This window comes from Sphaeramia orbicularis, chromosome 4 (assembly GCF_902148855.1).
Source record: "Sphaeramia orbicularis chromosome 4, fSphaOr1.1, whole genome shotgun sequence".
NCBI classification, from domain to species: domain Eukaryota; kingdom Metazoa; phylum Chordata; class Actinopteri; order Kurtiformes; family Apogonidae; genus Sphaeramia; species Sphaeramia orbicularis.
Window position 1 is genome coordinate 2,193,024 of NC_043960.1, and position 17,430 is coordinate 2,210,453.

The following is a 17,430-nucleotide window of genomic DNA, read 5'->3' on the forward strand; positions in this document are numbered from 1 at the left end:
CTGTATTCTACCGTTCTTATGTAATTTATTACCATTTATTATAATATTCTCCTCTATATTTAGCAGGTGTCACTGTAAATCATCTATTTTCGACCGACCCCAACACCTTCAAATCCCTTTTAAAAACTCATCTATTTAAAATTGTTTTTAATGTTTAACTGTTTTATATTGGTATACTTGCCTTTTGCACCCGTTTTTATCTGTTTTTAATTGGTCTGTTTCTGTTTTTATCTGTTTTTTTAATTTGTCTGTTTCTGTTTTTATCTGTTTTTAATTTGTCTGTTTCTGTTTTTATCTGTTTTTTTAATTTGTCTGTTTCTGTTTTTATCTGTTTTTAATTTGTCTGTTTCTGTTTTTATCTGTTTTTTTAATTTGTCTGTTTCTGTTTTTATCTGTTTTTTTAATTTGTCTGTTTCTGTTTTTTTCTGTTTTTAATTTGTCTGTTTCTGTTTTTATCTGTTTTTAATTTGTCTGTTTCTGTTTTTATCTGTTTTTTTAATTTGTCTGTTTCTGTTTTTATCTGTTTTTTTAATTTGTCTGTTTCTGTTTTTATGTTTTTTTAATTTGTCTGTTTCTGTTTTTATCTGCTGCATGTAAAGTGTCTGAGTTCTATGAAAAGCGCTATACAAATAAAATAAATGTATTATTTTCCTATATTTAATTTAGATGTTCATGAAAACTCAAAGTAAATTCGAAGTTTATTTTATCAAAACAGATAAAACTGAAGAAAAACGTGACTTTTTCAGCTAAATCTCTCATTAACTGAACACAAACCCAGTGTTTCTTTTCACAGTTGTTGATCCAACTCCATGGGTTTGACTGGAGAATCAGTGTTGTAGAAGATGATGGTGTTTCCATGGTAACTACGGAGGCTCTGAACGTCCAAGTGGCTCATATCTGATGACCATGAAAACATGACAAACTGTATTTTACAGCAGTTATTCACACGTATTTCTCAGATCAGTGGTTGAACAGATACTGGACGTCTGTAGTTCATTCTGTCGTCCACAGGAGTTTCTACTTGTTGGAAGTTTCAGTTTCTTCCCGTAGCCTTCGTCTGAAGCGTCATGTGATGTTTCTGCTGTTTGGTAAATCCTCCTGAGCGTCCGACAAGACACGACTCTGATCTACTGCAGTGGTTCTCAAACTTTTTACAGTGGGGTACCCCTGAATTATACTTTTTTATCCAAGTACCCCCAAGTCTCACTTCAGCATTTTGGATCGAAAAAAAAAAAAAAAAAAGAAGCAAAATTAGTTCCTGCTCCAAAGGCGTCTGCTTATGTTTTCAAAACTTTGTAAACAAACAACATATATTTAATGGATTTTTTAAGTAAATTTTGTGCAAAATATGAACTGAAGTGTCCTCTTTCATTGATGAGAAAAATAAATTGGTCATTAATTAATGAACCTTTCATCAACATAATTCCTCATCTACTCAAATAAACTCATTTTGAATCAAATCAAATAGAAATGTTCTTCAAATGTTACCAACGATTAAACAAGATGATTGACAATAAAACTATTATATGAATGCATTTAGAGTGTTTTATATTCAGCATTAATCCTCATTACTTGTTTTATCTTCGGTACATGACGACTTATTAAATGGGTTTTTCCCCAAAAATTCAAGTACCCCTGGGGGTACGTGTACCCGACTTTGCGAACCCCTGATCCTCACAGTTGTACTTGGAAAACAGTTTGAACTTTTACCAGAGTTACCAGACATTAAAAAACCACAGGTGTCAAACATGGGGCCCGGGGCCATAATCTGGCCCACCAAAGGGTCCATTCCGGCCCTGCAGGATGAAAGTGCAAAACTGAACCTGAACAGTCCAGCTTGAACAAATCCTTTTGGTTCAGGTTCCACATACAGACCAACGTGATCTACAGTCAAAAGAACAACACAATAAAACAGAAATAATGACAAATGGAAAATTTCTTTGTGAAAAATTTAAGTGAAAAAAATAAGATTACACTGTGAAAATATTTACATTTACAAAACTATTCTTTCACAATAAAATGCAAATAAACACATAAATAAAAACAAAGATGAACAACCTGAAATGTGCAATTGTAACAATATTCTGCCTGTTCCTAAATGTTTATGGAACATTGTGTGTAAATGTACATGTAGAAATAAGAAGTCCAGGCAGAAGAGTGTTAAAATTGCACTTATTTTTCAGGTTCTTCTCAGCTTTTTTGTAAAATGTAAATATTTTCAGAATTTAATGGGGGGGGGGGGGGGGTTGTACTAAAACAAAATGAAAAACTTGGATTTGTCATTATTAATAGGTTATTTAGTCACTCTTTTCCTGGTCTGACCCGCTGCAGATCAAATTGGGTTAAATATGGAACTGAACCAAAATGAGTTGGACAGCCCTAGACGACACATTTTAAACCACAGGTGTCAAACATGTGGCCCGGGGGCCAAATCTGGCCCGCCAAAGGGTCCAGTCCGGCCCTGGGAATGAATTTATGAAATGCAAAAATGACATTAAAATATGAACAATCCTTTTAGTTCAGGTTCCACATTCAGACCAGTTCAGTCTGAAGTGGGTCAGACCAGTCAAACACAACCATAAAAACATGAAAATAATGACAACTGCAAATGTTTCTCTTTGTAAATGTAAATATTTTCATGTATTTACCCTAAAACAAAGTATAATTTTGCCCAAAAAATGTGAATATCCTGAAATGTCTTAAGAGAAGTCAGTAGAATTTTAACAATATTCTGTTATTAAATGTTGTATTTGCAGATCTACTGTGATCAGTTCTAATGTTCATGCGTAAATGATAAACTGAGGCAGAATAGTGTTAAAATTACACTGATTTTTTCAGTTTGTTCATGTTATTCACGTTTTGAAAGGATAGTTTGTAGATGTAAACCTTTTCATTATGTAAGTTTACTTTTTTTGCTCTAAAACAGAGGAAAGTTCAGAGTTGTCATTATTTCTATAATATTCTGTTTTTATTTTCCTGGTCCGGCCCACTGCAGATCAGATTCAGCTGAATGTGGAGCTGAACTAACAGGAGTTTGACAGCGCTGCTCTAAACTCACACATGCCTTCGGTCACCAGTGCTGGTTTCAGGCCTTTGACGGTTAAACTCGATAATTCCACTTGATTCTGTGACTTCTGCAGGTATTTCTTGAACCGTGTTTATACATTTTTATGACCGGGTCGATCCACATTAAAGCAGCAGACACAGCGGACAACAGTACTTAATGACTTTATTAATAATATGATTTCAAAATAAAAATTAACATTAAAATAACAGGTTTTGTCCTTGTTAACAACTTGCATCATATGGCCACATGGTGGCATTGTAATGCCAAGTTTTTTTTAAAAATACCAAATTGTTCTTCAGCCATCCAGTTCATTTGTTCTGCTCGTCGTTTGTAGCTTCGACCACGTACATGGAAAACGTTTCCACCCCCCCCCACCCCCCCGTTTCATCCCCCGTTAAAAAATAAAACAAAATCAAACCTTTATAAATACAGGCAACCCTGTCCCCCCGTCACAGACACGTTATGACGACCACTGACACAGGAAACCCCGTCTGCACATGCCCCTCCCACCCCCCCCTCCATAGTTGCAACCATTTGCTCTATATTTTTGCTTTTTCCTCGTCCTCTAAAGATCCACACAGTAGATATTCTACCTTTGCTGTATTATACACGTATTATATATAATATAGTCTCAGCTGAAACGCTCCGCTCCACGTCTCCCATCATGTGTTTCTCAGGCTCCAGGATCATCAGAAGTTTAGTGAAGATGACTGTTTGGGCTGCGTAGACACAGAGTGCAGACTTCTATGTATGACAGGTATTCGGCGTCGAACACAAACACTTAAATCATGAGTGGACAAAACACAAAAAAAAAAATAGACTTTTTTTTTAGCTCCAGTTTTTTCTTTTCCTACTGGAAGCCGAGTGCGATAACAGCTCATCCAGCAAACATCCCCGACACCTGCTTCACGGTGTTCAGCTGTCATCGAAATCATGATACACAGACCAAATAAAATAAAATAAAATAAAACAAAAACAAAAGAACATACAGGGAGCGTCCCCGTAACATGTTTACTCCTAAAATAGATTCGACGAGCATGTTCGTTTGTGAATAATAGTGACAATACATGCCAAAATAATGACAATTAAATAAGAAAAAAAAGTTGGCAAAGAAAAAAAATCATATTGTATTGCATGTAAATATTGTATAAAATCCTTAAAAATACAGTCTAGGTAACTACGTAAGTACTGAAGTCGTCACAGCCAAAAGTGCAGAGGTCCATAAATAAAACGTTGACTGTGGGCAGACAGTGGGGCTTCTCTCCAGTCTGCGTCCTCCCGTGACCCCCCCTCCCCCCACCCCCCCACCACCACAACGGACTGAATGAGCGCCAGGTCAAAGGTCAGAGTTCATGAACTAGGACTTAAAAGTTCCCACATCGACGCACAGAAGAAGAGGACAGGAAGGTTGTTTTTTTTTTTTGTAACTCTGCGGACGTCCACACATACCGGCAGAACTCAATCACACAGTTTATTTGTCAGTTTTCACGCCTGAAGTTCTGTTGACAGAGGCACACTGAGAGAAAATGAGGAGGGGATGGGGAGAAAAGAGAAAAGGTGGGGGTGGGGGGGCAAAGAAAGGGTGGGGGGCTTTTACTGCACGGCACATAAGGCGGCGGGGATCCGGGTTTCCTTTTTTTTTTTTTTTTTTTTTTTTTTTTTTAAACGGAGTCCTTGCTCAGTTTTACAGTCAGAGCAGAGGGAGTGTGTACACGCCACTGAGCCAGAGAACAGGCAACCCAAAAACACAAACCAAACAAACAGTATTAAAGCTATCGAAGCGTCAGAATAAATACACGTCTGCAGGAAGAGGACCGAAGGACGAAGGGCTGGAGGTTTGTTCCACAGTGGGCTGGTGTGTGTGTGTGTGTGTGTGTGTGTGTGTGTGTTCATGTGGAGCGTTGAGGGGCCACAGGAACTGAGCACCCCATGAGCCTGAATCAAGAAACAACCCGACACTGGGGAGGAGGAAAAAAAAAAAGGGTGGGGGCGCCTCACAAAGCTGGTTTGTGGCTGTAGTTTAACCACGGAGACGGAGCTCATTTACCTCAAACGCAGCCAATCACGATGTAAAGTAGCGTCGGAAATGTGCGTTAAAACGGCCGAGTTCTGTCCCAGATTATAATAGTTCTGGATTTTTCATTCTAGTTTAGTTTCAGTTAGTTTGGACTTTTTTTTTTCTCTAATTCAGTTTAAATCAGTTTTTAGAGCAGGTTTAACAGTTTTTATTAGTTTTCATTTTTTGTAAATGCTTAGTTTTGTCGTATCTTTTATCTAATTCACTAGGGCTGTTAGAAAATATTGGTTCTGCAATATATCGCGATATTTCATTTCACAATACTGTATCGATACTAAAAAGTACTGTATGGATATTTTTAGGTATTTATTCAGATGCAGATATGGCAGAGGTTCATTTTCATTTATTTGTCTTTGTTGTTTATCTTGTTTATTATCATTTCACACAGTTTTATTAAATAATGTTTATTTAAATCATCCTAAAAGCAGTTTGTACTGTCTGAGGCAGATGGGAGTTCCTTTGGAAACTAGAAGAATTAGAAAAATGTTGTGATCTAACATTAGATCCTGTTGTGATCAAATAAAAATGTGTTTAGTATTTGTGCAGATTTCTGCTGTAATTCAATTCTTCCAGGAAATAATCTTAATATATCTCGTGATATATCGTATCATGATCCTAGTATTGTGATTTGTATCGTATCTCCAGATTCTTGCCGATAAACAGCCCCAGTTGGAAATGTGTGTGAAAACGGCCGAGTTCTGTCCAAGGTTCGAATAGTTTTGGATTTTTCATTCTAGTTTAGTTTTATTTAGTTTGGACTTTTTTTTTTTCTCTAATTCAGTTCATTTTAATTAAGTTTTTACAGCAGGTTTGATAGTTTTTATAAGTTTTCATTTATTTCTAAATGCTTAGTTTTAGTTTAATTTTAGTTCAGTGGTCTCTTTTCTCTTCTTCTCTGTGCTCCTATTCAAATCAATCCCAGACAGGACTCTGCTGCTTTAGTCTCCATGTTTCCAGGTAGAGTGGGGACCAGAAGACGACTGGAAACCACAAGTGAACACAAGTGACGGAGCAAAAAGTGTCGTATAGTGCTGCTAGCTAAAATAGGTAGAGTGAAATAAATCGATTTCATATCAGTCCGACACTGACAAAGACGAAAACGAAGGGAATTTTATCCATCATTACCTCCGCCAAGGAGGTTATGTTTTTGCCAGGGTTTGTTTGTTTGTCTGTTTGTTTGTTTGTTTGTCCGTTAGTGTGCAACATAACTCAAAAAGTTATGGACAGATTTGGATGAAATTTTCAGGGTTTGTTGGAAATGGGATAAGAAGAAATGATTAAATTTTGGTGGTGATCGGGGGTGGGGGGGCCCACGGTGGGGGGGCCCACTGATCAGCCTTGGCGGAGGTCTGCGCTCTCCGAGTGCTTCTAGTTTTTATCTGTTTTAGTTTTGTAAACACAATACAGTTTCAGTTAGTTATCGTTTTTTTCTTTTAATTATAGTTTGTATTTATTTCAGTTAACAAAAATGTTTTTTAAATACTAGTTTTCGTCATTTTGTTAGTTTTCATTAACGACAATAACCTTGGTAACTTCTATCTGTTTTGAGTAGGAACTAAATGCGACCCTGAGCATGTGCAGAAGAGGTCCTGACATAATACGAGACCTCGCATGCGTGCACTGTGTTTATGGAAGTAACACTCCTGGGACGCAGAATTGTGACGTTTGTCGCATTTCAATAACGTAAAGGTGGGATAAATGCGACCTGGCCGTTCAGACTGAAGTCGCATTGAAAAATATTAGATAAGTATCGGATTTAGGGCCGTATATGAAAGTGGCCTGAGGAGGGATTTGAAAAAAAAAAAATCGCATTTGTGCTGTTCAAATTGTCTTTAACAGATCAGATACAGGTCACATATGGGCAAAAAAAAGGGATTTGGGCCACATTTACCTGCAGTCTGCACGTAACCTTACATGCAACTATTAAGAGTCTACGTTTATGTCTTTTATTGTGGAAGGTAAAACAGGAAGTGGATCTGCAGTTGACGTTGCATACTATTATTCTGATAAATACGCCAAGTAACAGAATAGATATGGAAGAGCAGTTCACTGAATACACAGTAAATATAAAGACGCTGAAATAATTAATTACAGATTAATCAGGCATTATTAAGTCGACAAACGCCATCTGTATAAAAACCATGTGCTTTCTTTCAACGCAAGTTTTTGATAATTATTAATAAAAGTCATGTTCATGCGCCATTTCGTCAGTGGAGGTAGGAATCACAAACACCCACATTAATATCAAACACGTCAGTTTACAAAAAATGTGCCCTGATTTTCTATACACACGACTTCAACTTATTACCCAACAAAACAACTAGATCAGGTTAAAACATGAGTTCAAAGTAACTGACTGTTAAAGAAAAAGGAAAGGTGAATTATTGCCTGATATTTAGTCGTCACTGAAATAAAACTTCTGTCAATTAAATTATTGATAAATACAGTAACAGGGACCCTAGAAATAAAGTTTTAACATAAAATTATTGATAATCAGTGCATTAATTTCTTTAAAAAAACGAAAACTGCATGACTCTTAGTGTTAATACATGTTCGACTAATGGGTGGTTAAAAAAATATGCATTTCCTTCATCAGTAACACATTGTATTAGTGCAGTAAAGCAGAAGCTGTTTAGAAAAAAAGCATAATCTCCACACTGTGCTGTGTGCAAAATAGAAAATATTGACTTAATGTGTTTTAGTGAAGTTAATTAATTAATTGACTTATCAATTATCAGACTAAGTCATTTCTTCTCCTCATAAAACACAACTTTCATTAAATGCTGCCTCTGAACTGTGAGACTTTATTGCTGTTTGTTTATATTATTATAAACTGAAGACATATTTGGGTTCTGGTGTTAATCAGTGTTTTTAGGATCAAACTGTACGGTTTAATGTTTTCATATGAACCTGTTCTACTTAAAGCTTGATTTTTGGAAAACATAGTGATTCTACAAACGTCTGTGCTCATTAAACGCTCCGTCTTTATCGATATAATTTGGTTATGAAGAACCAGCTTTGTGAGTCTGGATAATCCACCTGGAGCCGAATGTTGTGTCTTTTCCTCCAGATCGCGCTTCGTGATTCAGGCCAAAGGAGTTTAATACTCAAGAAGCTTATTGTTGGGTTGAATTTTCCCGTTGAAGTGCCTGTAACTCGGTTCCACATGATCCATCATTAGTTGAAACCACTTGAAGAGGCGCCCCGGACCCCTATTCAACGACAACCGACAGCGCCGTCTCGCAAACGTGCAACGCAGCTGCAAAACGCACACAACTCTGGCTAATTAACGCGAGTAAATACCACAGAGTCACCTGATGATTCCTCCTGAAAAAAGAAACACTGAAACCTAATCTCAGAAAGCAAGAACATAAAAACATGACCACCATCAGTGAAAAACAGTCATCTTAAAATTCCTCCAGGGCCATGATTAACGGAAAAAAAATAAAATCACAGATAAAAAAAAAGGACGACAGCCTAAAGAAGATACTGGAAAAGGAGTCGCAGGGATGGAAGCCTTTAAGACAATACTGGATATTCAGGCATCCCAATTAACACTTGTGTCCCCAAGGGGAGTATTGGGGTATTGGGGGGGGGTCTTCAATCTGTGTGACCATGGCTAACAGAGCGCACACCCCCCCTCACGCTGCAGGTCGCAGAAAGGCACTAGAGTGGGGCTGTTGCTAGCCGTAGAAAAGTAAAAGCGATATACATTCATAGCTCACAGGTTATCTCAACCGCAGTCTGGGAATAAATACACAAAATGCATTTGTAGAAAAATAAAATGTAAAAAAGCGTGGCCCCTATTTGTTGTTGTTTTTTTTTTTTTTTCCTTATTTTTGGATTCTGGGAGACAAGTATGGCTACTTTTCACGGCTTCTTTTTAAACCCCCCCACCCTACCCACCACTAGAAGGCAATTCAGGAGCGATCCTCCACTGCTCCGGCCGCGAGCAGTCGAGCCCTTTCATGCACGCCGATATGGGGGGGGGGGGGGGGGCAGAGAGGAGGGATAGAGTGGTGGTGGTGGTGGGGGGGGGGCTTCGTTGGAAAAGGAAAGAAGAAGGGGAGAGGGGCTGTAACTAGGAGGTCAAGGCTCAGCTTTCAGTGCGAGGAAGTAGAGGGGGAAGTGAACAGAACATATGTTTAGATGTTCAGACAAACACACAAACCTCATCCACAACAGACTCACACTCACGCAAAACAGCACACGTCTCAGTGTCTACATGTACAGTGTAAAGGGTGAAGGACCTGGGAGACCGAGGTGTGCGTGGACGGAGGACTGGGCGACGCAGCAACAAATACAGCCACGGGGGGTTTATTTAGCGCACTGATCTATTTATCGCAACGTACATTTTGATAATGCTGTCGAAGCACGCCTCGAGAAAGACGTTATAAGGCCTGGAAAAGAACGACGTGAAATAACATGATAATGTTTAGAGCTGCAACCGATTAATCGACTCAAAGTGATCCAAAAGAAATCATTCAACCACAATTCTCCTGAATCACAGCTTTGTTTCCTTCATTTCTCTGCTGTTAAACATTGGTTCCACTGTTGTGTTTCACACGGACGCTTATTGTGACGCACAAAGAAGCTTCAATTCAGGAAAACTGCAATAGAATATTTCCCTTCAATCAATTCAAGTCGATTAATCGAATTGTGAATTTTTGCATTCGCTTCAAGCACCTAGTCAATTAATTGGTTGCATCTCTAAAAAAATCTAATTTTTAACAATATTCATGACCATTTGAGTGTAGATTTTGGAATTTCAGGTACACTTGAATGTATCATGAAGTCCTTGTCATTCAAAGCAATGTACATTTCAGAGATTCCAAGGTGCATTTGAATGCACCGTGAAACTACAACAAAACAAAGCATTTTTTTAGTGCAGGTCTATTTCAGTACAAACATTTAGAGTAGTAGATTTGCTTAATGGGGAAATTATTTCTGCTGTGCAATGCGCTGTTCTACATGTTTAAAATGTCCGAAGCTCATCGTCATTATAGGTATGAATGTCAGCGTGGTCCTGTTTTGCTGTTTCATCGCCCAGTCCTACATGGATCTGTACTTGTTCGGTGTGTTCGAGTGTGTGTGTGTGTGTGTGTGTGTGTGTGTGTTGTGTTGCAGTGCAGGAGGGAAACCGGCTGTTGTTTGTGCTCGAGCTTGAACAACCACAAAGACAACATCTCTTAAACCTCAGCAGCGCTCACACTCACACACTCACACGACTCGAGGATATGTCGACAGAAATGAGCTCCAGCTGACAGCAGGGGGAAGGGAACCGGAGCGTTCTGCCGAGTAAGGAGGGTGCGTGTGAGGGGGAGGAGGAGGAGGGGGAGGAGGAGGAAGGGAAGTATTAGGTTTGCAAAGGCGGGAGCAATATGAGTGCAGGAGGGTGAAGGAGGGGGTGTGGGGTGAATTCCACAGCTCTGCACAGAGGTTTGACACTCAGAAAAAGAGATGTGTAGTGGAAATCCTGACTGTTCAGCTGCGCTCCTCCTGTCTGAGTCACAGCACACCTCCTCCTCTCCTCCTCCTTGAGTGTCTTCCTGCGCCTCCCCAGCGCCGCACGAAGGTGTTGTGTCTTCATGTGTGCTTGTGTTGGTTGGTGTGTTTCTGTTTGCGGGTGTACGGTAGTTGTTGGAGGGTTCAGTCCGGAGGCCCGTGCAGCAGCCGCGGAGGATGTGGCAGCTCGTCTCCTCCTGAAGGAGACGCGGCGAGTCGACCTCCGCCTCCGACTCCGTCCACGCACCGGTTCCCGCTTCCTGTCACGTGGCCGTCGCCTCCAGGTAGCTCTGTAGTTTGCGGACAGTGGATTCATCCAGTGAAAAGAGGTCAAAGTCAAAGGTGGTGTTGGTCACGTTGAAGTGTCCCGTCTCCTCGATCAGGTTGACGATCTAACAAATGAGAAAAAAAAAGCTCGTTAATTTAGAGCTGCAACCGATCAATCGATTAGGTGCTTGGCGCGAATGCAAAAATTCACGATTCAATTAATCGACTGGAATTGATTGAAGGAAAATATTCTATTGCAGTTTTCCTGAATTGAAGCTTCTTTGTGCGTCATAATAAGCGTCCGTGTGAAACACAACAGTGGAACCAATGTTTAACAGCAGAGAAATGAAGGAAACAGAGCTTTGATTCAGGAAAATTGTGGTTGAATGATTTTTTTTGGATCACTTTGAGTCGATTAATCGTTTCAGCTCTACATTAATCTATATTATAAGGCTTTTTTTTTTTTTTTTTTTTTAACCACAGACCAAAATATTAATTTACAAATTTAGGAATAAATAAAAGAAAAGCTCTGTCCATTCATTTTTCTAAACGGGTATTTCTGCTTCTGTTTTTAAAGGGGTCATATTTTGCTAAACCCACTTTTATTAGTCTTTGGTTCATTTATTTGTGTATTTGGACCCTAATAGTTCATACAGTTTGAATTTGAACCCTCCGGGTGCTGCAAAGCTATCTTTATATTCATTCCAGCAAAAATCGAGTGGATTTCTACAACCAGTTTTGATTCCTTCTTAATTTGTTACATCTCATAACTAGTTACATCACAACATTGGGGTGGATAAAATAAAGAGACAGAATCTAAGTGAGTAAAAACGACTGAGTTAAGCTTTAAAACAGTGGCTGTTTATTTTCGGTACTACACAAACATTGAACATAACAGCAGAAAAAGAGGCTTAAACACACACCTGCTGTAGGACGTTGCGCTCCCTTAAAGCCATCAGCCTGCGATGAAGGTCCACTAACTCTTCCGTGTAGGCCTGTGGGGTTCAGGGATTGATCAGCGTATAGGTGATAAAACCTGAATATATCTGTAAGAATTTGCTGGTCCTTAATAGAGGGGTATAACTATGAATGTAACTGGGTCTTTCATTGAAACTGGGTTTGTTTTGGTATCTGGCAAAAGACAAATTTAAACATATTTCCCCCCCAGGATGTACCTAATGATGATCTCAGATAAAGGCAAAAAAATTTGACTCTTGCTCTGAGCCATCCCAAAATTAATGAATTTTTAATCAGATATTGAGGCCAAAAATAGGACCAAAACTGGGACAGGGAAAACTACTTAGGTGCATTTTATCTGGAAAACATGGCTTGAAATGGTCTTATATACCGCTATAAATAAAGACACTGTGTTAAATTTGATGATCCTGATTGTTTTTCTAATCCAGACGTGGGTTTTTCATGAATCTGCACTCTCATTTGAGGTTTCGTGTCCATTCGGGTTACATGCGGAACCTGCCCATTTCAACACATATAAATCGCAAGTGATTTTGCGAGTCATTTTCGTGAAATTCTCTGCCTTGCATATTTACTTCAATTCCCAAAATGTACCTGTGAGAGAATAAAAGGATATTGGAAAAAAATAGTAGCACGTAATTTTCGAGTCCTTTTTATCATGTTACATGCAGATTTTTGTGTCAAATAAAAATGTGTTTTATCTGAAAACAGTTTCTCTTTTATCTCAGTAAATATTTATTTTTAAACAGACCCTCAGTGCTTCCAAACATTAGTCTACATATTGTTTGAATTTTTAACCCCTCTGTCCTGCCTTTAGGGACCAGTTTCATGGAAGCACCCAAGACCACTTCAATAATTATGTCAATGAAACGACATACTGTACATTGTGGTTTCACACTTCAGAGCTTATTTTCACAAAGTCTTTCTTAAGTAAGAGTTGGATGTTTCAAGCCCAAACACTGGCTCTTTATCAGAACAGAGGTCGCTCTGTTTTCCAAATGTAATCTAGAAAAGTCTTCTAAAAAGGGAGCGTGGCGAGTCATTGTGAATAATCCCTGTAATTATTCACAGACACACCATAAAATACACCACTATAGCCGATGGAGCGGATAATCTCAGGCTCATTACAGACGCATCCACAGTTTGAACTTCTTATTCAAAAACTAAATCCTGCAGAACAAGTTTATCACCATGGGCTTAAACCTTTTTTTATTTCCTTAATGGCTCAATAAAATCCATCTCCATGAGTCTCAGCAGATGTTTCAAACTGTGCAGGAGTGATACGAGATCATTTTACAACAGTTCCACTTTATCACCACTTGAATCATCTGCTTAGAAAAAAGAAAGAAGAGATTTTATTTCATGGGTGCAGAGGTTACACTTGGGCCGCACATCTGGATCAATTCATTGGCCGTTAACCGCACCTTGGATTCATTAATGCTCTCATTGACGATTCACAGAGAAAGAACGTATGGGTGTGTGATGAGTTTAAGCATAAAAAGTTTGATTTACCCTTCCTACCTTGTCGTATCCCTTCTTCAACACCTTCTCTGAGCGAAAGGTGGAATCTGGACTCTTTCGACCCGACACCTGAGGAAAACAGATCAGAGATGGGAAAAAAAAGAAAGATGTAAAGGAAAAAGAAGAAAGATGACACAAAGAAAAGAGAGGGAGACAACGATGTGAGATGGCAGTCACTTTTCCATTGGACATCTGTGCAAAACTTCATCGATATTTACTAAATGTCAAAAAAACAGAAGTGCGTAATGTCAGGTTGTTCCATTTAATCACAAATGCGATGATTTGTTTATTTATTATCGCGTGATGACACCAGAAGTAGATGCATTTGCGTTAGAGGGGATAATCTTTGGAATGGCCTGAAAGATCGATTAAAACTGTCTAAAACAATTAAAACTTTTAAAAAGATGCACAAATTAACTATTGTTCAAAAATATAGAGCTCAGGATTGACCAAAAAAAATACTTGTTTAAAAAACTAGGATCAATACTGGTAGTTGAGATAAGGACATGATTTACCTGAATTAAAATTAAATATATATTCTCTTCTATTGTATATTTAGCAATGATTACATTGAAAATTTTGTTTGTTTGTTTTCATATGGAAACAGTGTGTTAATTGTAAATGGGGTTCGGCAAAATAAGTCTGAACTACAGCCTAAACCCTTTCAGTTGCATCGTATATGGAACAATGTATATGTCGTTTTTGTTTGTTGTTTACAGTAATTAACTGAATAAACTACTTCACTTCAAATCATTCCAAAAACATGGCGACGAAAGTAAATATCGTGTTGATTTACAAATATATTAATTTAAAAAAAAAATATTACCCCTATATCCCATTCTAAATTAAAAAATGATTCAGTTTCCTGTTGTGTCCACAAATACCGCGCCATGTTTCTTTTAAAACTCTTCTTATTTGGTTGTTGTAATGTCCGTCAACATCCATTTATTTATTTATTTATTTATTTAAATTCACATAACTCTAGTTGCAGAAAAAGGTCTTTCCATTGCAGTTCTGCGTGATATACAATTTGCGCTATGCCTGAAAAACCACCTCTTACCAGTGCATTAACTTTTGCCGAAATTGTCATTTTTCCATTAGGTGAATTTTAATGCTTAAGTTATATTTGCGCAATTTGAGGGTCAATGGCAAAGCGACTGGTGAGATGATCTGAGACACAAACGACGGTTAATACAACAGGAACTCAAGCACAGTCCGGTGTTATCCTCAAACACTGTGGTTTCATGCTCGTTTGCTAAATGGCTGTAGGTTATTGTGTGTTTGGCAGAAAAGTGCTGTTGAAATCAAAGTATATACCCCTGGACTCCTGTCTCGCATTGTTTGGGTAGAATTACTCATACATGGGTTTGTCACACACACATTTTACTAGTTAACGTTAGTCAGAAAACCACAATGAGAGGGGAAAAAAAAGGGAATTTCTGCCGGATTATTTTGACAGTTTAACACCAGAGAATGTGTTTTGAAGGCTAAACGCATCGTCATTGTCCTCATGTGCTCTGTAAAGAATAACTGGGAAGTATAATGTGGGCTGTGTGACTCACTTTGTTATTGGAGGAGCTGTGTTTCTGCGGGGGCGGGGCGGGGTCTCGACTGGGGCGGTGCGAGCCGTCACTGCTGTCACTCTCGCTGTCCAGGCTGAGTCTGACAGAGGGGAGAGGGCGGGGTCAGAGGTCAATCACACAGACACAGACTGACGGAACACGCTGACAGAAAGACGACAGATTATATTTAGCAATGACCGACGTATGTGTGGTCGCAAAAGTCTGGAAGTTACAGACTCAAATGGGTGAAAAGTGAGGTTTTTATACTTTTTATTTTCGTTTGACGTGGTTCTATGTAGTAATAATATTCCAGATTCTCACCAGCAGGGGGCAGTCTGGTACCAGAACACACCTAAAACCAAAACCACTAACAAATTAACCCTATGTATGTATCCACAGACACTGAATGAAGTATAAAGCTCATTGTTTTCACACATCTGTATTATGGTATCATCAAGTTTTCTTCTTCAAACTAAAACTCATAGACACTTTTGACAGTCACTCAGAGTAACACTGTGACAGCTGATAGTTTACATTATAGCTCTGTTAGCCTAGCTCTGTTAGCTTAGCTCTGTTTTTAGACAGAAAATAGCCACAGTAAAACCACATATCACCTCTTGTTTTCTGTGTGGTTTGTGTTGTCAATAGCTGAACTAAAGATCTGTCTGGAATCGTCCAACCAAGGTCGGAACTGTCACAGTTTAGTCTGAACTGTGGATCAACAAATGGTAACTTAGCAGAGATAAGAACATCCCATAATAACTTTATACCTTCAAAAGCCACAAAATCAAAGTCAACCATGTAAAAGAAACGCTGACATTTCAGCATCAAATATAATGTAGTGTATTTAATTTTTTAATGCCTCTGGACATTGAACTTAGTGCTTTTTAATTCCATTTAAGGCCTTAATTTTCCCAAAATCTATTTACCGTATTTTCTGGACTATAAGCCGCTACTTTTTTCTCGTTTTGAACACTGTGGCTTATACAACGATGCGGCTCAAGTATAGATTTTTGCGGGCTAACGGCCTCCAGGGGGCGCTCTAGCAGGAAGCACAAAAGTGAGACAGACAGATGGAAGAGGTGATGAAGAGGAGAAGTTTTAAGCTTAACTTTTAACAATCATTTTGCGTGTCATGCACAAACCCTCATCATGGAAAACACACGAAGAAATGCATATGATGCAGCTTTGAAGTTAAAAGCAATCGATGTGTCTGTCCAAGAAGGAACTAGAGCTGCAGCACAGAAGTGCCATTGAGCAACAACGGAAGAGAGACGTAGGAGTGTGACGGAGCCGTTGAGGCTGTTCAACTCCGACACTGAAGAAGTTGACTGCAGTTGTTTAATGAGCAGAAGGAAGATGCAGATACAGATCAATGACTGTTCTGGGTTTTTGAACCAGCCTGTTCCTGACGTTTTACTGCCGTGTTCCAGCCACTGTTTGGAAAAAAGCAGTTAAGGTATGGAAATAAATATTTAAATAATCTTTCTGTTTACTATCTTTCTGTGTAAATATCTCATGTTACAACGTGGACACCTGCGGCTTATAGTCAGGTGTGGCCTATAATGTACAAATATTTTCTTCTTTTAAAAGTTGGTAGGTGCGGCTTATATTCAGGTGCGCTCTATAGTCTGGAAAATACGGTGATGACTTTTAATGCACCCTGTTAATACCTTTTAAGGATTTTTTTAAGGTATTAAATGTAGATTTGTAAATTCAAGACTTCAGACTTTTTAAGACCCTGTAAACAGACGTAATACTCATCAGTTTGACCATCTTGTTTTACATCTGCATTCACAGACACTGACCGAGAGTCTCTGTTGGGGGGGTTGGTCTTGATGGGGGTTTCCTCCTCTGAGCTGCTGTCGTCGTCGTCCGACTCCTCTGACTGGATCTCCTCCACCATCGACCGCAGCGGACCTGACAGAGGAGGACAAACGGCGTCACTCACACAGGAATACTACCGACTTCATCTGTGACCTTCCAGTCTGACGTCGACATAAACACTGTCACGGAAAATTTACTGATGGGGCGTTACCTTGGCCTTGTTTCTGTCCAGGTTCAAAGTCTGAATCTGAACTGGAGTCAGAGCTGGAACTAGAGTTGGAAGGACTGGAGGGGGCCGACTGCTGTAGGAACAGAAACAGAAGATGATGATAAGATCTGAGCAAGGCAAAAAGAAAAAAAAAGTTGACAATATAAATGAGCTAAAAAGGAGACTGGTAATTAGAGTTCAAGATCCAAGTTTGGAATAAAGAGAGGGCCAAAAACAAGAAAAATATTCATGTCTGTCTCAAATGTAAATGAACTAAATAATAGTTTACAGAATGTTTATTAGCAAACTCTTACAAAAAACAAACAAAACTTGTCTTTAACTTCTTAAGTCTGCCTTGTTTCCAGTGTCTAAAAGGTTCATGTTAACGTCATGCTAAATTTAATAAAGTAAGCATTTACTT

At 38.8% G+C, this 17,430-nt stretch overlaps 1 protein-coding gene across 2 annotated transcripts in view; it reads right to left on the reverse strand.

Annotated features, from left to right (window-relative positions):
* Positions 1 to 10,105: 10,105 nt before the first annotated feature.
* The window catches only part of mllt1a (MLLT1 super elongation complex subunit a), a 30,374-nt gene continuing 23,049 nt past the window's right edge, over positions 10,106 to 17,430 (reverse strand). The window contains exons 7-12 of one of the 2 annotated variants that reach the window (XM_030132735.1): positions 17,013 to 17,103; positions 16,783 to 16,894; positions 14,975 to 15,074; positions 13,413 to 13,481; positions 11,840 to 11,911; positions 10,106 to 11,041 (exon numbers count right to left, since the gene is read on the reverse strand). In XM_030132735.1, coding sequence (XP_029988595.1) covers positions 10,913 to 11,041; positions 11,840 to 11,911; positions 13,413 to 13,481; positions 14,975 to 15,074; positions 16,783 to 16,894; positions 17,013 to 17,103 — 573 coding nt within the window. In that variant the 3' untranslated portion in view covers positions 10,106 to 10,912. Of the gene's footprint in view, positions 11,042 to 11,839; positions 11,912 to 13,403; positions 13,482 to 14,974; positions 15,075 to 16,782; positions 16,895 to 17,012; positions 17,104 to 17,430 lie in introns of both variants that reach the window. The other variant, XM_030132734.1, reaches the window with a different exon arrangement.